The sequence below is a fragment of the Cryptotermes secundus genome, unplaced genomic scaffold (genome assembly GCF_002891405.2).
Source record: "Cryptotermes secundus unplaced genomic scaffold, Csec_1.0 scaffold462, whole genome shotgun sequence".
NCBI classification, from domain to species: domain Eukaryota; kingdom Metazoa; phylum Arthropoda; class Insecta; order Blattodea; family Kalotermitidae; genus Cryptotermes; species Cryptotermes secundus.
In genome coordinates this window covers 1,116,530-1,140,839 of record NW_019724744.1, presented here as the reverse complement: position 1 = coordinate 1,140,839, position 24,310 = coordinate 1,116,530, and the positions used below count along the sequence as shown (strand labels likewise).

Below are 24,310 nucleotides of genomic sequence, written 5' to 3'. Positions count from 1 at the left end.
TTTTCAGTACACTTACAAATGATGCAAAAATGTATATAAGCTCTGCTTTAAAAACTGCATTAAACTGAATTCATGCTGGTAGAACTCAAGTTGAGGACTGGGCGTACTGTGTTTGTCTCATCAGTAAGCACTGCTGCTGCTATGATTCTTTTCTGGACGAGGATAGAGGAAACTCCATGGTTTCAGTCTGCAAGCGAACTATACCGACCGAGCGACTGCCGCTTGTCGGCGAAGTTAGAGCCAACTTTAGCGGATAGAGGTCGCGAGGTCAGCGCTACAGCCGTTAATTTCGGTTTTTCTAGACCAGAACCACTATTTCCTTGAAATAGCTCCTCAATTATCCTCACGAGGCTAAGTGGACCCCGTTCCAGACCCACTACTTCTCAAAAAATCTGGTAGCGCGGGGAATCAAAATGCAGACAGATAACAATGCGTGCATATTTGTAATGTTGCATAAACATCAAAACCAGAAAGAAGCACTTAATGTTTTTACCATACAAAAATACACCAACACACTCCATTCCTCCAAGTCAAACCACACATGGACTCTGTAGCTTACACACCAGATATATGCCGCAGCATGTAATCTCGTATGCAATAACCATACACAAACTTGATCATATTATTACTATACATATACTGTGCATATATATATATATATTTACACAGAAGAAACTGAAGGGAGCACAGTAACAGAATGATCTTTGGCAGTATTCCTGAAAGTCTTAAATAATGATCAACAGGAAAAATAAATCTTAAAGTCTTCTGAAACAATGAAAGCATTCTGTTTTATAATATCCGTAACAATTCTCATTATGCCTGCAATTGGAAAGGATGATCATTGATAATGCTGATGAAGAAGATGACAACCATACGGTGTACTTACATGTTCCACATTAGTAAGATATAGGTGTCCTGGTACTTAATTAAGCACCACTTCATAAAGACGTATGGGAGGTTGAGGTATGTCTCCATGCATTCTTAATCTCAACTGCAGATGGAGGCAAGTGGTAAGCTTCACACCCTGGCCACTTTACATCTAGGGAAGGAGCCCTGGTACCCACTCGAGAGGACAGCTGGGTGCACCCCAGGGCAAGTCTGGCTACTTCAGAGAAGATATTGATCTCTTGCCCCTGCCAGGAATGAAACTGCCAATTCCTACAGCCCAGGCACTAAACTGACTGATCCTGGTTCTCACACCAGTCTTCAGGAATGTGACGCCATGCAGTTTGGTATGTAAGTGCCAACATTTGAGAGGAATCTGCTGCTTCCAACATCAGACCAGAAGACTAAAATCTTTCTCACTAGGAACACAGGATATCCAAATGCAGTCCAATTTGATATTTATTTTGACACAGCAATACTCGTTCCATTTTTGCTACTAGAAAACCATATAGCGAACAAGTTAGCAGTGAATCCAAAGGTTAAAAGATAGACGAAAAGGGGGAATACTGTGCCCGATACAACTGTTCCTAAGCCCCCTGAAATTGTACACAATTGCTTCTGGGGTAAAATAGCATGGAGTCTGTTGAAATCTGATATTTTGGATAAACATGTTGCCTTCATCTTCAGGGTTGAAGAGTAAGTCAAGCAAGAAACCAGCATAAAGCAATTACGAAGCAGAAACACCACACGCACCCCCACACAAATGATAAAGTTTCGGTTGATGGGCACACTGGAAGGCCTGATGCCTGATTGAGACCTCAGATCAACATACCAGGCCAGCATAGATCCCAGGTGTCAGGCTGACATGGAACCTAAAATTTTCTACCTACCACTTCACCACTAGCGCATAATTCATCAAACATGACAAGCAAACAAACTCCCTTTTCCCCTTCCTGTTTCAATTTCTCTCTCTTTCTCCATTACTGCATTCCCATCTCTTTTATTTGCCTGTCCTACTGTCAATCCATTCCCTGTCCTTACCTTCACATTAAAACATCTCCCTCAATCCTGTTCTTCCATTTTTCTATTCCTTTCCCATACCTTTCACCTGTACATCCTATTGTCATTCCTGTCCCTACATTCTGGCAATGGTGTGTCAGGTTTCCCCCAAGTTTGAAATGAACTGGACATTATTTCTCTGTAGATGTTTTAGTAGTCCTTTGTGTGAAAAAAGACTCTGTATATCTTTTATGCTGGTTCCTAGTTTTTGAGATGGTGCCTAGATTTATAGAAAACGTGTGCAGGACTGCAATATTGTCATTTCAATATGGCTACCTGGTGATGCAATACTCTAACGAACCTGAGAAATGACAAGGGCAGACACACATGAATGAACAATAAAGCGAGACACAAAAGTTAAGATGGCAACATGGCATATAACAGTAACTGTGTCAGGATTCCCAGTATCATGAATTCTCAACCGTCACTGCTGATGCTGTTGCTTGACATATCCTGACAGAGCTTCAGATCGCTCTTTTCTGCCAAGGCAGCTAGAATTTCGAGCAGCAGCTCTCGGCTTAAGGTCTGGAACTTCGGCAAGCGAGCAACCTGCAGCAGAGAAAACAAGGCCATTAGTGATAGCCAAAGGGAGGGGATCTGGTTCAACATTTCAAATGCTGCATTTTACAGGACAATTTGACACCCTGTGCTGAATATATATTCTGCTGCTTAACAAAGCCTGTTTTTCAGACATAAAGGGTATCCATCCAGTGAGATAGAAAAGCTTTACTGAGCTACTAAAAGGCTCTCAGACTCTTCTAAAAATGGCAGATTATGTTACTTGAGAAGTCTGATTGCCCAGAGGTGTATGTTCATGAGAGAGAAAATTCCTTCATGATATGGAATCTCAATCCTATGAAGCACGACAAGTAGCGTTTTCTGTGAGGTTAGGAACTGAATTTTAAATCCTCTGAGTGACTATAGATGGGTTCTGGATTCATGACTGTATTTACTGGACTCTTGAACAACTCATGACTACACTTTACAAATCACTATCACACAAGAACTAGTCAGTGTTCTCAGTCATTATCTTCACTGCACTGCTTGGTAACATCTTCCAACGGCGGACATTCCTCTGGTTCTAGGCTCACATCCTTGCACCAACCTCCAACTCTTCTAACTGCCATTCCAAGACTGTCATCAAGTCAAAGTCACACTGTGACTGACAGTAAGTCTTGGTGTTGAGCCCCATATTTATTACTGTTTGACAGCTATGGACTTTTTTTTATGGGGCGCCCTCACTGATGAGAGGATGGACTGTCTTTGGTGCATGCTGCTAGCCTTGCCAGCACAGTCTTTCTCAGGTCCGAGTCCCTTGGGACTCACGACCATATTTTACTGTCTCAGATTTGAGACTTCCCTTTTCATCATCTCCTACAACACGCAGGTTCATGGTTCACCCCACCTCCCCCGTAATGGCAGCTGGTCATTATATAGCCTCAGCACTGACTACACAGAAAACATTGTTTTCAACAGTTCTTCTACTGTTGGGTCACGATGCTATCCATATGGACTGCACAGAAAACACCATTCCTCTGCTGTGTGCAATTGTTACACTGAGGAGTTGTTTAGTGTGCCGTAACCTAGTAACAGCTCTCTTCAGTTATGTCACAATATAAAGAAGTTTCATATGCATTAAATTTATCTGTCATTGACATTAAGTCAAGGAGGATGGGGTGGGCAGGTCATGTAGCACGAATGGGGGAGATGAGGAATGCGTATAGGATATTGGTGGGAAAACCAGAAGGAAAGAGACCACAGGGAAGACCAAGGCATAGGTGGATGGACAATATTAGAATGGATCTTAGAGAGATAGGATGGGATGGTATGGATTGGATAGATCTGGCTCAGGATAGGGACCAGTGGAGGGCTCTTGTGAACACGGTAATGAACCTTCGGGTTCCATAGAATGCTGGAAAATTCTTGAGTAGCTGCAGAATTGGCGGCACCTCCAGTAGGGCTCAGCTTCATGAGTAAGTATGTCATTGACATTATGCAATTTAAAGTTACCATATCAATGAACTGCCAAGCATTAACATGTTACATGAACATAAGTTATGTAGTAGGTCACGAACAAGTGAGCAGTCTATTGACATAGTATTCTATGAGTACTGATAAATATTCTATGAATATTAATAATATTTTGATGTGGATGTGTGAAGTGTAGTCTCTTCCTCCTCCATACATGTATCAGACCATAGCCAGATTGCAGCTTCTAAGGGGCAATATATTTTTCAAGGTCTTCCTTCTAATCTATGCCCCCTTGGTTTATAACTGATTATTGCTTTTGACTGTTTGTCCTTATCCATATTTGCAATATGTTCTCTCCAGTTTATTCTGGTCTCATCTAATTTATCTTTTATTGAATATATTTGTAATTCAGTTCGTTTTTTTCTTCCTCGGTGCTTCCTTCAACTTCTCAGAGAAATCTCATTTCTGTGGCTCAGCTCCTGCATTCTCCTCACCCATGCCTCAGACGCAAAGAAAAAGGTTGTGTTGCCGTTACTTGATAGAATTTTAACTGTGTTTCTTTACATGTCTTCTCTCCTACCAACTTGCATCATCATTCCACAGAAGTATGCTGTACTTCACAAAGGAGACAGTTTACAGCCGACTATTTGTGCATGTTGTTCATTGTGATAACATTAATTATTAGCCTTGATGCATCATTCAGTATCTTGCAGGACTGGAAAGTAATATAAGGAAAAAAAAAAGGGGGGAAGCTAACAGTACAAAATCTTATATAAGAAATGATGAGAATTCCCTAAAATTTATTTCCTACCTCACCGGAAACACAACAAGTCTCCCCAACAATACCAACTGGTCAATGCTATTTAGGTATACAGCAACTGGTTATTATAAGAATTATACAAAATATATAACTACACTGCATGGACAAAACACAGAGATATTTCATGTTAAAGCAGGTGATGCACATAATAAGCACTGTCTATCAAATGACTGACACAGCTGAGACTTACCTTCGGAAAATGGTGAACAATTAGACTCAATGCATATTTCTTCATGTCTGAGGTATGCATCCTGTCAGCTGCCTCCAGGATTTGTATCACATTCTCAAAGGTCACATTCATCTCAAGGTTCTGCTTACAGAACGCTTGCAGACGGTTATTAGTGAAACCATAGAAGAAAGGGGCACTGAATAGGTAAAGCGAGTCCTCAGGAGGCATATTCACATCTGCGTAGTATATGTAGCGCAGAAGTGAATCAAAAGACTGCAGCGATGGAATCATCTCTCCGATCTGGATCTATAAAGTTAATTTATTTCAATCTGAGATTCTCACCATCAAGAATATTAAGATTATTGGACCTGCTAGCTGCATCTTTTACTTGTTATCTACTGACATTATTATTATTATTATTATTATTATTTACAGGGGGTGGGTTTCCCCATGCACCGTGACCAGTTTGATCTATTGTGCTTCCCTCTATGATATTCTACCAGTCTCTATACCCTACCGATAAATGGTGCGTACCATCAGTCCCGCCGAGCAAGCAAGTTCGGTCACTTGCTTAGAGGTGTCTATAATGCTTCCCCCCTCTATCAGAGGCCTTAGAGACTATTGTTGCGTGGGAAACGTCCTGGAATTTGGCTCAGTTATCCCCTTTGGGGATATGAGGTTCTTTTATGTGCCATAAAGTTATGACACGGGACACACAGCTTAAAGTCCCTCCCGGAGGACTTGTTCCTGAATTTTTCTGCCCTTAAAAATTCAACGACCTCCGCCGGGTATTTGAACCCGCGTACCACAAGTCATGAGGTGGGAACGTTACCTCTAGACTACGGAGGCCACTTTACTGACATTAGTAACTCAAGCCTATATAGTGTCTAATGAACTGAAGGGTGTGGTAGGAAGTGACTATGGCACAATTCAAGCTACACTTTGTTTAAAACATTCTTTGAGTGTACGTTGTACTTTCAGCAGACAACCTTACAGAAGAAAAGTCCTCTGTGTGTAATGAGCTCTTCAGTATGGCAATTTTGCTTCCAGTCACACGCTGAAAATATATTCTAGTAACTTTGTAATGAATGATCTATATCACTACATGATGATGACACACCCTTGAAGGTGTGTTAAGCATAGTACGCCATCCTCACACCTGCCTGGCGGGACTGAGGAAAACAACAGGAAACCTCAGTTCATACATTGTGTCCCAGCTGGAATTCAAACCAGACGCCTCCTAAACACAAGTCAGAAGTGTTACTGTTCAAGCTAACTTTCTTGGTGCTTCCATTTTCAGGGCAAAATAGTGAACTCTTCTACCCTGAAGATGGAGGCAACATATTCCTCCAAAACATTGATTATCTATCTACCAAAATACATGGCATCACATCCTAGAAGAATGATAATCACAATTAAATTGCAGGATGAGCTTTTAGTGCCAGATCAGCATTTCAACAGTTTTGCAATTTACAGTTGAACTGTGAGACCAATCATAACTATAATCTGTGTGAATGGAAGACGCTGGGTAAGAGGTGCCATTTGCCTGGAAGAAGTGAGGAAAACCAAGATGAGGACAGCTGGGCAGAAATTAATCTAAAACCCAAAATAATACATGCAAAACACACATGCACACCCACACACCTAGACACCAGATGTTACCACTTAATCAGGTATATTATAAAGGTTAAAGAATAGATATCACTCCATATCTCTGAAGTGATGATTAACAGGCCAACACATTTCCTTCCAGTCCCATCTTTTAATGAATTTAAGTTCACCGCGTGCCAATTCCAATTCCGTCATGCGACAGCCTGTTGCCATTGTGTAAATAAATGTCATTTCTCTTACAGATGCTACTGAAATGCAAGAAACTTCAAGCGTAACTTGCTGAGACTTGAAAAGAGCCAAAACATAGTGTTTGTTGATTTTTCACTTGTTTCCTTTCATTTTGGTTTTGAATGTGTAAGTTCAAGATCCAGGTTTTGTGGAAAAATGGCTGGCTGAGCAGATATCATGGGGCCACAGAAGTCAATGGGTTAAATTTGTGGGTTTCCTAGTCCACAAAGCACCTGTGTACAGGTGGACAAACTCACATGCACCGCATTGTTCTCAGGCATGAAAGAACGGAACATGGCCTCAAAGTAGCTGCAGCGTGCTGCCAGTACAGCCTTGTGTGAAGGAATGGGATGGTCATCAACCATGAGAGTGATGTCACAGAACTCCTTGCCAATACTGTTGAGGAACACCTCCATGTCCTGCTCGAGTGTAGTCCCTGTGAATCACAAGACCCCAGTACCATCAACCTGCAGAACTACGTCAAAGTAATGAAAGTTTCAAGTTCTTTTAACAGCAGTGATTGTTCAAATTGTGGTCTTCTGGCTTGTGACACTACGCAGCATTATAGGTAGACACAAAGATCTCAGAGGAACATGTTGCATCTATTTTATCTACCTTTTCCAAGGAAAGATACTGGGGCCCTGCATAGGACCCCCTTTCCCCACACATGCACTTCCCTCCCTATAGTTGCCACTGGCCCAGACAGGGTTCCATTTCCTTACACCCTTTGCTGGGTCTAACTGAAAGCCTTTCCTGTGAGCAGGCTGGTGGAGAAGTAATGACCTAGATCGGTTTGAACCTTTGCTGGGACGCCACCTATTCTGATGAGATTTTCCACGGTTTCCTTCTGTCCATGCAAAAACTGAGATAGTACCTCAATTAGGCCACAACTGCTACCTTCCAAATCCTCTCCAATTCATCAGTCATCCCCCCATTTTTGGCTATATAGCCATTATAGAATAAGCCACAAATCGCCTCCTTCTTTGCAATCTGCCTATATCAAGGAACCTCCTCCTCACCTGCATGCTCAAACCCTGAAGACACAGACAGTACGGTCCTCTGAACCTTCAGTGTCCCCCTACAAGAACACATGATGTCACAACCTCAAGGCTACAATCTTAACATTCTGGTGCACATCACCAGAGCACATTTTGCACTTCAGTAGAATTTCATGCAGCATTCCTCTCAATTTTAGGGTTTCACTTCTTTAACCCAGCCCCCCTCATGTCTTCATGGCACAGTGCTTAATTAATTAAGCACACAGATACCTTTACCCTTACTACTCACTAATGAATAAACAAAGAACAACTGTACTCCATAGTACCCACCAGTGCTTTCAAACTGGGGCTCCACCTGTGAGCGTGACTGCGGAGTTTGCTGCTGTTGCCGTCGAATTATCTCAACCATGAGAGGCTGCTCCAATGTCTCGAACTCCTTGCTCATCACAATCTGATTGTAGTTGGTCTCCTTGACAATGAACTTCAGACAGAACTCTTTGATGAACAGCAAGTTCAGGTGTGAAGCATTGTGAAGCGCCTCCAGCACATTTTGGTGGTTGACTGTGGCCTCCAGGTAGTGCACACACAGCTGCTCCAAGCAGCACATGTGGAACTGTAATGCCCATGTTTCTGTTCATTTTGCCCTTGGCTATTTGTACCATGCAGTGCAATAGGCAGTGTTGGCAACATCAGAGAAACATGTGGTCTCTTCAGGAGGGAGGCGGGTGGGTGAGTGTTACTGCTGTCTGTGGTATTATCAAAAATAGGGTTAAGTCACCAAATGTCATTTCTCAGTAAAAGAAACAGCTTTAGATGTTTACACAGTAACATAATGTCATGTGAAGAAGTGACTGTCAATGGGGTTTTGCACTGGATATTGCATTTACTGACCACTTGAACACATAACTCGTAATTACACTTAATTATAGCGCCATCGCTAATTGCCAAACCTTACACATCACTACAGCACACACTACATCTTTTCCAGACCACAGTGCCATCACTAGTAGCTGCCTGGTAATGGCTTCTAATAACAGTTGCTTCTGAGCTCAAATCCTTTCTGAGTGGTGGCTCCCTTCCAACTGCCTGTATTCTTGCTCCATATGTGAGAAGTGGTGGAGGGATCTTCGTTGGTTAATGGTAAGTTGCTACAAAAACGTGAAGGAACAAGAGTGGAGAATGGAACACCACGGGAAGGGTGGGCTATGCAGTACCCTCTTAGGGAGTTGTTGTAGTTGCCTCTGACTTAACAGTCATACTGTGGGAACACAACGCCACCTAGCAGCACAACTCGTAACTACAAAGCATGTGCGCGCAACAGGTCGTTTCCGGTTATTTTTGGGTCCCCCTTCGTATTATATTAGCATGAAATACTATTTAAGACATGACTTACTTGTACAGCAAGTCTGTACACATCCATCATGAGCAGAACAATGCGAGTGCACGCCGGGTTTTCAACTGCAACAGGTCCACGATCACATCATCATAAACACAATTCCAATATCAAATGCACAAACAAAACCTGCATGTCCAGCCATCCTAACTTGTATGTGCTTTATAGAAAAAAATATGTGAAACAGAAATTTATTTTCTGAATTGTAAGTTGAAAATAATCAAGCAAAACAATAGGGATGCTTACTTCTGCCAGCCTGCTTTACAAAAATGCAATAAAACTAGCATAAAGAAATGCACAATGCCATCTCCGTGGATGGGCTCAAGTATACAATCCAGTTAATATGTACTGCCTACCATCTTCTATTCCTGTTCATAACTGCTACTAAGTTTCCTGCCCTCTGCTATCTACTCATAATACACATAATGACAGAAGGGCACGTAACATCTTCAGATACTATTTGTAACCACTTGGTGCAAACAACACACACAGACAATCACACATACATGTGCAAGCACAGAAACATGTATGCACATGAGACATAATGCCAGAATTATGACCAGCATAGGGTGCTTGAACAGGACACCAGCTCAACAGGATACTTTTTGGATATAAACAGAAAATGTGGCCACTCAATTCATCACAACCACCCCATTTGACATAAGAGAGTTGATGGTACTCATCTTCACACTTACTCTTCTTAGTGGGGTCAATTCGGTCAGTGTAGATGTAATTCAACACCATCTCAAAGGCTTCCGGGACAGCATCACGCAGTTGTACTTCGAGAAGAGGAAGGTCCTTGAATGGCACTTGAGTTGTCCCAAATAACTGCACAGAACAGATGATACAATGAACATTACATAGATTTACACTTTATTTATATTGTATATTGCTTATTTAATGACACAGAAAATGACACAGAATATACAGCATCAAATGGCAAGATGATTACTGAACGATGAATCCAAAAGGATGTGGAGGCAGTTGTGGCCTATTTCAAGGTGATATTACAGAAATCATCTGGAAGGACAGGAAAAATGTAAAGAACCTTAGTCAGGAAAAGATGTGCTCCAGCAAACAATAATACTGAGCACTTCTAGAGTGCTACCACTACACTGGAGCCAGGGTAGCATAGTCAGTATAGCGAATGGCTACAGGCTGGATGACTGAGGGGTCAGAGTTCGAGTTCAAGTTCCAGTAGGGTCAAGAATTTTCTCTTCTCCAAAGCATCCAGACTGGCTCTGGGGTCCACCCAACCATGGGTACTGGGGGCTCTTTCCCCTGGGGTGGCAGGGGTGTGAAGGTGACCTATACCTCCAGCTAGAGCTGAGGTCAAGAAAATGTGGATCTATATGCCCACTCCCCTCATACGCCTTCACGGCACAGTGCTTAATTCATTGAGCACACACAAACCTACTCAGAGATTGTTTGTCCATTTGAATCAGTTCCCCCACCAATGATTCAAGTTCCATAGTGCTTATTTAATGATGCTGTCAATATCAAGACTGACATGTTGTATACATACCCGGGGACCAATTCCAATGTGCATAGAGGGATTTGGAGTTTATCTAATTATGTTGTCAGCAATTCAGAATATATAGCTTTGAATGACTGGACGACTGGCAGATGACAAATTGGAAAGTGAAAAGTAGCTGGAATTTGAAGAGTCCTATCTTCTTGGATATAACTCCATGCAGTCCAGTGAAAGTGAACTGACATTTTGCAGAGCATATCACCTCCATCTTCATAGTCAAAGAGTAAGTCAAGAAAGAAACCAACATTAAGCATTTATAAGCAGGGTGCAGCTTGGCTTATTCTTACACCCTGAAGATGTAGGCAGTAAGCTCCTCTGAAATATCAGTTGACTTTCACTGGACTGCATGGTATTATAACACACAAGATCCAACGGTTCACAGCAACTACTGTGAGAACCTGAAATCCAACATATCCTGGAATTTATCTGCATGACAAGGTAAAAACCACACAAAAAATAGCTTGGTCAGAATATTCAGTGCCCCAGCCAGGGTCTGAATCAGACACATGCCAAATATGAGTGAGAAGCGTCACTGCTTGAGCCAGCCCTCCTCACTTTCTGGATGAAATTCAATAACTGTTGCACTTACCTTTTCCAGATGTTTGTCTCTGGCCTCACGAGCCTGTCGGATGCGATTGCGCAGAAACTGTGAACGTGCAGCTACCATAGCAACATGTGCATGAATCTTCACCTCCTCGCTACCCACCACAAACTCCACATCACAGAACTGACGTGCATCCAGTAGCCTTCCCAGGTCCTCATGTAGAGTGCACTTAGGGTAACATGAGAACTGGAACCAGGTAAACACTACATGCAGTTGCACATCAAAAGACGTGCCCTTATGCTGCATTAAGTCTGTAAAGCACATAGCTTCTTGAAAAACAAACCTTCTCTCAGCTACTCCAGAAATTCACCAACCCAAATGCCCAATACTGTTCAAAAGAGCACACACATCATACCAAAAAATCACTAAGCATGAAATGGCGATTGTGAAGATGACAATAGGTTTAAACCATGTAACCCTAGAAATGAGTCTAGAGCATTATTTTCATGTCAATCCACTTGTTAGAGGTCATTAGTATGACTTCTAGCTTCTGGGATGTGAGGCTGTGCCTCATGCTTGAGCATATTACTCTTTGATCATGAAGATGGAGGCAATACATTTCTCTGGAACATAGGTAAATTTCAAGCAGACTACACAGTGTTACATTCCCTTGTCTCCAACTAGGAAAACAGCAGCAGGACTGTACCTGGAACCTGTACAGCTCCCTGCTGCGAACATTGTTATCCACAGTGCCTCCAAAAATGTACATGGCATCCCCTATTACAGCTGCAGCATGACACATCCGTCCAGAAGGAACTTGTGAGTCATGACATGGAGCCACAGCAGACCATGTCTGCGTGTCAAGGTCGTAGCAGTGCAGGTCATTTGGCAGAGTGCCGTCGGCTGCTCCTCCAAATACGTAGAGGTGGCGATCAAATGCCACCATGGTGTGGCCATATCGGCGTGCAGGAGGGGGTGGTGCATTACGGAGAATGTGTTCTGTTGATATTCGTGTCCAGCTGAAATAAGAAACACAATGGTAACAAATCTTGGACAGAATATGTAAGTGGCATAATGAGGCATTTATTCGATAAATTTTTTAATCTATTCTTGCAAACAAATAACAGCAGCAATGAAATAATTTCTATCACTTCAAAACTATAACACGTCATTAGGAAAGTCTAAGGAAGTCAGGAGATGGAAATCAATAGCGTATATTCATATGAATAAGTATAGTATAATCTCAACTTTCTGTGCTTGGATAATCTGGTTTTTGGCTTATCTGTGTGTCATCCTTTGGCACATTCCAATCCTGTGGAGCATCTGATAAGTTTGCCCAACCCATCCTTTTGTCTGTATGAAAGAAACAACTCAAGAACAAGTAAGTGGACTTTAACGAAATTTTATACTGGAGAACTTAAAGAAAAACTGTCATGCTATTTAAATTTCCTTTAAGATCAGAAAAATTGTAATGATCATTTTACATGAAGACCTACATGAGTTTCTGCACATATCTTGAGTGTAACTTGCGAAATATTTATCAAAGTAAAAAATGTTTTGAACAAAAGTTGTGGGGATAAATGAAACATACAATTGGCTTGGATGTTAGGCATCCAAATGAAGTGCAAACACCGAAGGACAAAGCAGATGAAGATTCTAATTTGTATGGCCTCAAATGCCTTGTAATTCATATCACAAAGCTGCAGACAGCACACCACATATGGTGACACATCAGTCTTCCTTACATGAAGTCAACAAAGAGACACAAGAGCAACTATAAAGATTTAATATTGGTCCAGAGAAATCTGAAACACACATGCACAGCATCAGTTACTGCACATAAACCCATGAGACGGCAACCTGTATAAACTACCATACCTTGCGCCAGCTATGCAGAGTGACGTCCATTTCACAGCTCAGTTCAACAATACCCGTCACATCCTCACTTATGCTGTCAGAATGACTGTATATAAATATCCTGATTCACATATCCTGAAGAAATTTTAAATGTTTAATTTTATGAAACGTTTCCATAACATATGAAGTGTAAATGATAAGTATTCTATTCAACATTCAGTGTAGAGTAATAAATCTGTGAAAAAATGAAAACTTGATAAAATTTCCATAAACAAATACTTGCTCACCTGAGCAGATCATCATGATAGTTGTACAAAAGGCAACAAAGATCCTGAGGTTCAACTTTATCATATGAACAATATGCACAAACAAACATACTTGAAAACATCAATATATATTACCAATGATTTCGAAATTTCATCTGAGATAATGTAGCTGTGCCAGGTAACATTTCTTTAGAGGCACGGCTTGATTCAAACCCAGTGGATATTTTACTAGTCAAAATAACCAGTATGCTTTATGAAATTTCACGATCCTGTAATGCTTATCCGGTTTAGGAACAGCCAGTAGCCACTGAAGATCTTGATGTTTGCTTGTCTAGTCCACCTCTATTTCTTTGTACTGTCACTGCAAGTGGAGCATGCAATAGTTGAGGAATTATGCTACAAGCTGGAAGATCATGACTTTGATTCCTGATGAAGTCACTGGATTTTCAATTGACATAATCCTTCTGGCTGTAATATGGGCCTGGGGTTGACTCAGCCTCTAACAGAAATGAGTACTAGAAATCTCCCTGAGGAAAATGGGCGACCAGCCATCGCATAAGGCTGACAACCTCATTACCCTCTATGAACTGAATGTCTAGAGTGTGGAAGCTCAACATCTCACAAGCTTATTGGCCTCCACAGCCTGTTACAGGGATAGCTTTACCTTTCATTATCATGAGCGAAGTATTTTCCCCTTGTAGCTTGCTGCTGCCGCACTGAACTAGCTTCCCATCTCATACTATGCACCGTTTCTCCACATGCGAATGCTGTATACTGCTTGCAAACTAACCATTAGACTTAATTTGAAGCTCTAGAAATCCACAACACTTTTACATGGGTGATGTCATTCTGGAAACATCTGATTGGAGTTTATGGGTTCGACAATTCAAGGGCAATCTAGAAGCTGATGGAGGTTGAAAATTCAGTAAGAGGAGTGCACATGTTGTCTCCCCAAGCTCAGGTCACCCAACAATATAAGACATTTTTCAAGAATATTCTCCCTTTCTAACACAAGGAGTATTGCATTCACTCGAAGCTGGAGTACAGTGTGAAGTTTCATTCTGGTTACATAATCAGCCCTTTCTTTCAACAAAACTGTAAATGCTGAATGTTACCTACAAGTTATCAGACAATTTATTTCTCTTCTCGAAGTCTGAAATGAATAATGTCATGACACAGGATGTTGACTGGTAACTGGAGTTAACGAACACTTACAAATCATGACTACAAGTTATTATAATGTTCTTACTAATTCACACACACTCTACTTCCCAATGTAGCATACAGTGAGTCTCAGTCTGCTATAGTCTTCACCTGCCACTGCTTGGTTATGACTCTCAACAATGTACAGTCCATGGCTTCCGTTCTTAGCAGCTTGCGACTGCCTCACGGCTACCTCACTGCTCCAACCGTCAACTCTCAACTAACTAATTTGTCCAGTTGGTTCTCATTATATACATTTGGGTTGGACTCCACAGAATACAATGTCTCCAACGGTTTGTCTACTGTTGTGTGTTTACTTGCTGTGTAGTAATAGTTTACTTGCTTGATGATGTAATAGCATGTTTACTGTGTCATTGCCTAGTGCTGGATGCTGCCTCTTGTTAAGCTATTCGATCAAGTCACAATACTAACATCTACTTCTTAATTTCATAAATTATAGCTTTGTGTTTTATTTACCTACTTACAGCTCCACTGGGCCTTCTACTGCTAAGATTACACAGCACTGGATGACAGGATGACTACAGAATAAAGAATTGGAAAGGACATGGAAGGAAGAGGTCATGACCTAATTTTAGGTACTGTCCAAGCATTTGCCTGGAGAAACTCATGAAATATACAAAAAAAAAACTCAATCAGAATAGCCAGTGTACCAGCTGAGACATGAAACCGAGACCACCCTGAAATGAAGGATTTCTGAATAACTTAGTCACTATATTTGGTCTGCATGTGTTTCATATTTTAGTTTCTCAAATTGACACAACTCATGCACCAGATAAAGACTTGAACAAAACCTCAGTAACTATGAAGGAATATGTCAGGCCTTAACAGAACCTCAGTGACTACAGCAAAGAAAGAAACATGGACAACTAAAGCAAAACACATAAAATTAACAGGTGCAGTAGAGATTACATGCACAGACACAATTACATGTTGCACAAGACTGGACCACACTAAGAATGAAGATATTTGGAAAACACTGAAAATAAAATTAGTACAAAATAAAGTAGATAAATACAGGTAACACTGGATAACCACTGGGACAAAATGGCCACCAAAAGAATACCAAAATTGATTCTACAGCACAGACCAAAAGGATGCCAATATAAAGAAAGACATTGAAAATGTTGAAATGAGTATATGATGATGGAACACGTTTGTCTGTCTACACCATGAAGTGGAAGAGATGTTTAGTTTCTTGGAATGGGGAAAGATCAAAGATATTGAAATATATGACTGCAAGTAATTTATAATAAATCAAACACGCATTCCAGAATACATGTCAATATAAAGTTTCTGACATTAGCTTACAAGTAAGTAACGTAACTCACCGCTTACTTCTGAAGTGAAACTGAAACAAACTGTTGGTTATTTTTGCCCCACTCTGTCCGCTGAATACAAACATTGATTCTCGAGCCACTGCTACAGGAAAGTTGCAGCAAGTGGGAGGACATTCCCCTTCCTGTACAACCTCTTCCCAAGACCTCGAGTCTCCCTGCATCACAAGTAACAATGTGTACATCCGTAAACACTCCTGTATCTTTACCACAATAAAAATGAATGCAAATATAAATCACTCCGTCCAATGTGACCTGTAAGTTTTTTACTACATGAAAACTTCACACCCTTACATGTTTCGGTCTCTGTGGACCATCTTCAGAGGGCAAACATCACTACAAATAGGAAATCACCATTACATAAGTTGTTTAGACGTAAAGTATGTACACTTATATGCTGCAATACATAGTACACAAAATAGAACATTTCACAAACGCAGCAGTTTCCTGGGAATGTAAAGTTTTTTTATAAAATTGTATAAAATTTCTTGATGCTAATTAAAAATTTTTTGGATTGTCAATAATTAAAATTTGTAAACCATGCAGGCTCGTGTTCGTCCTCCCATCGTCCCTCTTATATGGGGCAGATATTGTGCCACCTGGCTATCTTGATGTGGAGGTTCTGCAAATATATTATGGGTATTTTACTATTTCATTGCTAATACTGTCTATATATATAATTTATATATATGTGTTTGGGGATATGTCATGTCCTACCTTTATATCGTCCAGGCTTTGCTCGTGGTTGCTGTGCTGTTTTCACTGTTCGGAAGTGTGTTGTGTCACATGAATTTATGCTTGTTGTGTTTGTGACGTCAATGTGGGCGTGTTCTGATGATGTATTATGAGGTCGAACATACTATGTAGGCTATTACTTTCTCTTTTATACTTTTGTTCTTCTATCAATTTATTGAATTTATTAAACTGATATATGTAGAAGTCCTCTTTTATATTCATTATGCCTCCTTTTTTAGCTTTTTTGATCATGTCCATAATTACTGTCATCGGCCTGTATTGATGGAGATTATTTAGTATATGTTGGGGCAAATGCCGATTCGTCTTTGTTTAGTCTTATATTTCTTATGTGTTTTGTGTATCTAGTTGTTAGATTTCTACCCGTTTGGCCGATGTATACTTTTTGGCAACTTTGGCATGTTAATTTGTATATACCACTATGCTCGTACGGGTTTATTTGTCGCGTTTTGTTTATTAGGTTACCTATTGTGTGTGTTGTTTTAAAGGCTATCTTTATGTTGGTGTTTTTGAATAGTTTTGTGATTTTTCGTATGTAGTTTCCTGTGTAGGTATAAGTGACCAATTTTTGTTGTTCTTTTTCATCTTTATTATCCGGGTTAATTATTTTTTGTTTAAGTTTGTTATACAGGTGTACGATGTCTTCCTTTCTATAGCCATTATTCAGTGCTATATTAATAAGGGTGTTTAATTTTTTGCTTTTTCCCTATTTTTCCTATTTGTAGTGATGTTTGCCCTCTGAAGATGGTCCACAGAGACCGAAATATATGATTTATATTTGTAATTGTTAATGTGACGGACCAGAATGAAACAAATAAAAAAAAATGAATGCTTTAGTCAAAGCAAAAGGCTGTCAGGTTTAGGATTACAGAACAAGTTTTGTGACTATAACACATCGTTCTTGTATTTTCATTCAAAGAGTGGGGAATGGGACTGCCCTGTTTGTGCAAATAAATACAAATGCATAAAGGAAAGAATATCAGATACACATAAAGCGGTCCCTGTGCTTTAACAAGCATCACAACATGAAGATGTATGGGGGCATGAATGTAAAACTCCACATGGAGATGAGCTGCCATTTTCATGCCCCACATACCCAATACACATGAGTCTGGGTGAGCCCCAGAGCTGATCTGGATGCTAAGGAAAAGATAAAAATCCAAATATCTCTGGACTGAACCCTGATCCTCTAGTCATTCAGTCTGCAACTTAGTAACTACACTTATGATTTCAGTTACACAGTGACAGCAGAATAAAACAAGACATGAAATAATCCCCTTTACCCTTCCCAGTGAACATGAGCCACCCAGAGGGACATCTGAGACAGAGCAGAAAAATGATTTTATTGCTGTGCATTTGTCTGCTGTTGCTCAAAGGAATTTGGATAGAAAAACTGTGCTAAAACAGTCAGAAATCAACACTTACCAGCAGTGAGATAGTCCACATGTCATTAAGCCTGGCATCACCGTCATAACCTGCAAATATCCATAGCTTCCCGTCATACACCGCTGCGCCATGTGCAGAGCGGGGCACAGGGGTACTGCAAACACAATGCATTCCTGTACAATTACCAACTGCAGAAGTTTCACTGAGATCACCATTTCAGACAAAGCTGTATCAAACACTATAAGATCCAAATACTTCCATAAATTATGAGGCAGACAATATTTTTCACCACTGAAGATTTCTACCTTCAGAGACGTGATGCCATGACATCTGGCAGAGCGTTATCAGCATTTCAGAATAATCTGCTACCAGCATCTTCAGAGCAGAAGAGCATACCTAAAGATGGAGGTGGCACGTTACTCTGAAACGCCAGTGAAAACCTACCAGATTACTCTGAACAGAACTGCAATTGTTAAGACAGTAATCCAAACAGAGAAGCTCACACTATTCAGCAGCCATGATGCTGAGCTGCCTGATTAACTGCATGGTAATAACATTTAAAGGCCCAACTCTAATAACACAAGAAGAACCTGGCAGGTTAAAGGTGGGCAAACTATGGCCTGCATGCTGCATCTGGTGGGTAGGGCTATTGGTAAAATTTGCATATAGTATTACTGTCACATGATTAAGTGACAATAGACAGAGTTTGGACTGCTAGCTGGATGTACTGTACACTTACAGATTCTAACAACTGTAATGCTATGGCCAATTCACTACAGCAGGCATGTCCAACACGTCGATCGCGGGATGATTTTTGGTCGATCTCATAGGCCTATAAGGAAATTATACGTGAAAAACATGTAAATTCACTTGTAATATAAAATAATTACGTAGTATATTCAGATTTTGAAGGGAAAATATGTGTTAAAGTAGTCTGTACTTTCAATGTATGTTGCTTTTACAATAAACATCATGTGTCGTGTTATTTTTACCAATATTTTTGCTTAAAGCGAGGTACAACGATAGGAGGTGGTGGTAGATCACTGGCAGTTTTGACACTAAAAAGTCGAGCACAACATGTTTGAAGTTGGACATGCCTGCACTACAGCATGCTTAAAGTCTTCTCAGTCTGCTGTGTCTTCAGTGGTTGTCTGGTAATGCTTCCTCAGCTTACATGTTCATGTCCTTAATGGTGTTGCTACGCAACAGCTTACAACAATGGGGGCTGCTCCACTTCACATGCTTCTGCCAAAAACCTACTGTCTCACAACAACCTCAGAATTGCATTGGTCTATCTGCCTCCAGACACCCTCTAGACTGGTTAGCATGTCCCGTTTGTCCTCATGATATGGCCATAGGATAGAGCCAACAGAAAACTTGTTTTCTTGCAGCTGCGATATTACGGTGGACTGCACAGAAAACACTGCTTCCAGCAGTTCTCTTGTTGGTTGATTAACTGCTGCTATGCTGACATGTCATTTGCTGTGCCATAACCTAATAACGGACATCTTTTCTGATTAAACTATTCTGGCTTTTTATGGACATGGCACCTTATTGTCATTTGCAGCTCGTGACATCCAAAAATATGACAGATCTGCTTTGTTTTCAAATTCAATACGTGCTTCATTATTGGATTGGATAAGTTCAAGAAGTGCCTCTGCCAAACCTTGAGGCTCTTCTGGTACATCAGCGATTTCACATTTAAAGGGATCTACAACCCAACTGACATTATGTGAATGAAGATCAGGAAAGTAATCATCGAACCGCTTTTTGAGTTTGGTAAGATGCCTTATAACTGTGTCCTTGATGTCGTCAAAAGTAATATTTTCACAATCTTCCAAAAACAAAGCCAACCTTGAGAAGGCAGCAATCTTGTTTTGTTCTGCTTTCTGTCTCCAATATAAAACTATGTAGTTTCTTGTTTCGGGCAATCAACCAGGCCACTTCAAAGCTGGCCTTTGATGCTGAACGTTGATCGAATGTACTTCTCAAGTTGCTGTTCAGTCTTTGTTTTTTGACAGACATTTCCAAATTTACAAAGTATTCCCGTGGTTTGGAAGACAGGTGTGGGTGCAAATTATTCAAGTGTTTCTTCAATTGACTCTTTTTGAAAGATTCTGCAGTCAGTTCTTTCAAACAGACAACATACTGTGGTATCATTAGCCCTTTGTCTTCTATTCGCGTAAACCCATAATTGAGGAGCTCTTCCAGGTATATTCGTTTTCTAGTTGATGTCATCTGAGGGGTAAAAAAGACAGTGATTCAAAAAGTTTTAACCCTTCAGCACACGTGTTTCTTATAGTTACACGAGGACACGCATAATGTGGAGGAAACCTCCACATGTACAATATGTGTATGTCAGTACTGGAGGCCGCGCCATAGCTCAGGCGGTTAGTTGCACATGTACTATAACACGAAATTACCGATTCAGTGTGACAAGATCAAACTGCTACTAATGCACATAAATGATAGTGTGTCGGTTTCATGAAAAACTTCATTTTGCTTGCTTATTAAATAATGAGTGAATGAATTTATTGATAGAAAATCCTTGCTAACAAGACACTATCTTAATGAAGAAATCTTATCTTATCTTACCTTGATCGTCGAAGTTTTTGAGCATAAGATAAAACAATAGGTGACTAGGCCAAAATGACGTATACAAGACGTGCGCTTCTGCTAGCTGCTGAGCCACAACTAATGCTATCGTCCACAACATGCTGGGTGTGTTTATCTATAGAAGTGTTTAGTGATGACGTCACGCTACCATGATGGACTCTTAAACAATTTCCGTAGCAGTCGTTACGGATGGTTATATGCCGGAAGAAAAATTTCTATCGTAACAAGGAACGCGTTTTTTATATAATTTCATTTATGTCTATTGAGTCCTCACTACCCCCAAGAATTTCATTTTTACCCCACTTGGAGTAATTTACCCTGGTTCGCCAACCACTGATCTAGCAGGACCATTTTCACTCAAACAGTCAACACTGGAGAAGATGGAGCAGCAGCAGCAAACAATCCCAGCACACCACATTTCAATCTTGGGTGTTTACTTCTCTGTTTCATTCAGTGACACTGTCAGTATCTCAGACTACTCAGCTACTCAGCATCAGGTTGCAGCATTATCAGTGAATGATGAATTGTTAACGATTTGCAAGGAAGCAGTCACAGTCTAATTCTGACAATTTGTTACACAGCAATGCTCTACACAAATGGTTAACATAAAGAGAAAATTACAGGCTTGGAGGAAATTTTCTCTCTGAAAGAAACATCAATGTAGGTGAGAGGAGATTTTCGACAGAAGGTTCAACATATTCAACATGAGGAAACTGTCCTACCTGCCACTGAATTTCCACTCAATCCACTGTCCAGTCTTAAACTTGTATTCAAACAAATCATTCTTGTTGGTCAGATTTGAGTTTGAGTGGATATCTCCTGTATAACCGCCAAACACGAACATGGATGCATCGTGTACCTGACAACAGAAATGCAGTTGCCTGCACAAACTGCACACTCACAAATTGAACAAGAAGTATATAAAGTGGGTAATCTTTATTCCATCTTCTAGGATGTGACGCCATGCAGTATATGAGGGGGTACCCAAAAGAAACGGAACTTATTTTTTTTTAACTTATTTATTCAAATTTTAAGCACAAACCTTCAATCCCCTTCAAAGTACTCTCCACTTACACTAATACACTTGTCTAGTCTTTTATTCTATTTTTCAAAACATTGTCTAAATTCATCTTTTGAGATGCTTGACAGCGCCTCTGTCGTTTTTTCCTTTCATATCTCTTTTCATTTGAGGAAACAAAAAAAAAGTCGCACGGGGCAAGGTCGGGTGAGTATGGAGGGTGAGGAACAGGGGTCATACCATTTTTGGTCAAGAACTGTTGTACAGACAGGGCTGTGTGAGCAGGGGCATTGTCATTATGGAAAAACCAGTCACCCGACTGCCACAAATCTGGACACTGAGCTCCAAGTCACTCCCAACAACTCCACAATTTCTTCAATGGTCCGTCGTCGATCTTCCTTGATGATTTCACGAATTTTTTCAACATTTTTATGTGTTTGGGCCGTGGAAGGACGACCAGAACAAGGTTTGTCATCAATTGACATTTCACCATTTTTGAAACAGGAAAACCACTCAAACACTTGAGTTTTCCCCATAGCATCGTCCTTGTACATCGTTTTTAACATTTCAAGAGTTTCTGTTCAACTTTTCCCGAGCAAAAAGCAGAATTTCACCGCCGCACGCTGTTCACGAAAATCAGCCATTGCAAAAATGACGATCACACAAAACAGTTGTCACTATAAATTCTGCCAAAACTAGTCCTTACCTTCTGAAGCAACGGTGGTCAGCTTATCGACTCAGGAATGTTAGCTCTATGCGCTCATAGCAGCAAAACGCGGTACTACAAAAGCTCTGCCCACAAAAAAATTAGTTTGGTTTCTTTTGGGTACCCCATCGTAAACCCTGCAGATGGAAGAAATGCTAGTGCCTTTCTATCAAAACTACATTAGATCACATACTGGAAGACAGTAATTTCCATACTCACTCCTGAGAGAACCTCAAACATCACAGAATCAAAATTATTACTTCTTCAAATGTACAAGCAAATGCCTATGCTACTTATAGTTCAAAATGTTGAGTGTCACAGAGGACAGCAGTGTCAACCTTGAAATTCCAAGCATTACTCACAACAGCTGAATGATGGTATCTTGGTGCAGGTGGTGTTCCTATGGAAATTCCTCGACGCCATGACTTCTCCTTTACATCAAATATTAGCATGTCATTCAACATACTCTTCCCATTATCTCCTCCAAAAACATAGATGGCATCTCCATATGCCACAACTGTATGTTTACTCCTCCTGGAAATTACAACACTCTGAGTAAGCTTCAATGCTAACCTGAATCCCTAAACCAAAATAAGTCCCTCACAAATAAAATGTAAAACTAAACAAACTAAAATAAGAATTTAAGAGGAAAGGTCCATCACTAAACCCCATTTTGAGTTAAGAAAAATTCAAATCTTGACTTTTGTCCTACTTATTTATTTACCTGTCACTGTCAGCAACATGAACTGCAGACAACTTAATTGAATATGTGCAATGAAGTGTTTGTCATGAAATCTGAGGTCTTATCACAGTATTTGCATGAAATGACTGACAAAAATAATTTAAAACCTCAGTAAGAATAACTAGTCTCTGTATTGAAAGATGGACCCAGGGCCTCCAAAATAGAGGGCAGGAGTACTAACCACTTGACCACGCCATTCAGTTTGTCCAGTTCCAGCCATGATAGCAGCAGTGGACACAGGGTTCTTGTATTTTGTGTAAATTTTGAGGTTTACACGAAGGTGACTGTTCAGACTGTGATCTAGGCTATGAGAATGTCTATCGTAAGGATGAGGACAGAATTTTACTCTGAAACGTTGGTATCCTCTTACTAGGCTACAAGTTTCCTGGAGCTTGTTTAATTCCAGACTTCGCCGGTGGAAGCGGGTGCAAACGCCAGCACACTTAAGTATGTGCGTTTCATTAGTCGTTTGTCGTTCAACCCTAGGGGGAAAAAATCTGGAATTTCGAGTCGCATTGCACTCTAATTTCTTTGCATAAGCCCGTCAACCATGTTAAGAGAAATAAAATTCACAACAAATTAAACCCATCACCAACCTACACAACATTATGAAAGAACTACATTTTCCTCAAACACCTGCCTTTAAGATGTATTACATGTCAATACATTCATACCTGGCACCCACGAACTCGTCGCATTCTAGCATTCTCTTCCATCTATGAACAGCTTCAAATGGTCCAAAATCCAGAGTGAGACACTCTGCAGTCTCAGGCCAAGAATGATCGAAATCCATTCGTGCTACTGACATAACCTAAAATTAGTAATACATTACGGGTCCCCTTGTCAACACCGTCAATACGGTCAATACGATCCACCACGCAAGGTTTACAGAATTTCGCAACTAGTCATGGTTCAAAACACAAGATCACACCAGAGGCTTTCATATCACGGATAACTAAAGACAAATCTCGTGTCAAACACGGAAATCGTACAGTGCAAAGTTCACTCAATAGAGCCAAAGACAACAAATGTAAACACTTCGTTGAAAACATCACATTATGCAACACACCAGTAGGATCAATACGCCAGGTCGAAACATAGAGTGCCATACCAAGGATAACTAAACACGGGTAACTACTACACACCCTAGCTACCACGATTCACTCAATGCTAGTTCCATCAAAATCACCGAACAT

General features: G+C 40.5%; 1 protein-coding gene across 1 annotated transcript; it reads right to left on the bottom strand.

The window, feature by feature from the left end:
• Nucleotides 1-1,069: 1,069 nt before the first annotated feature.
• Nucleotides 1,070-24,133, bottom strand: LOC111862824 (leucine-zipper-like transcriptional regulator 1). The gene is made up of 13 exons (XM_023848547.2): nt 23,789-24,133; nt 22,735-22,906; nt 21,371-21,507; nt 18,072-18,186; nt 15,888-16,051; nt 11,919-12,231; nt 11,258-11,458; nt 9,830-9,962; nt 9,135-9,199; nt 8,072-8,354; nt 7,001-7,179; nt 4,926-5,210; nt 1,070-2,493 (listed from the first exon to the last, which is right to left on the bottom strand). The coding sequence occupies exons 1-13, from the start codon at nt 23,920-23,922 to the stop codon at nt 2,362-2,364; spliced, it is 2,313 nt and encodes a 770-aa protein (XP_023704315.1). The 5' UTR covers nt 23,923-24,133; the 3' UTR covers nt 1,070-2,361.
• Nucleotides 24,134-24,310: the final 177 nt, after the last annotated feature.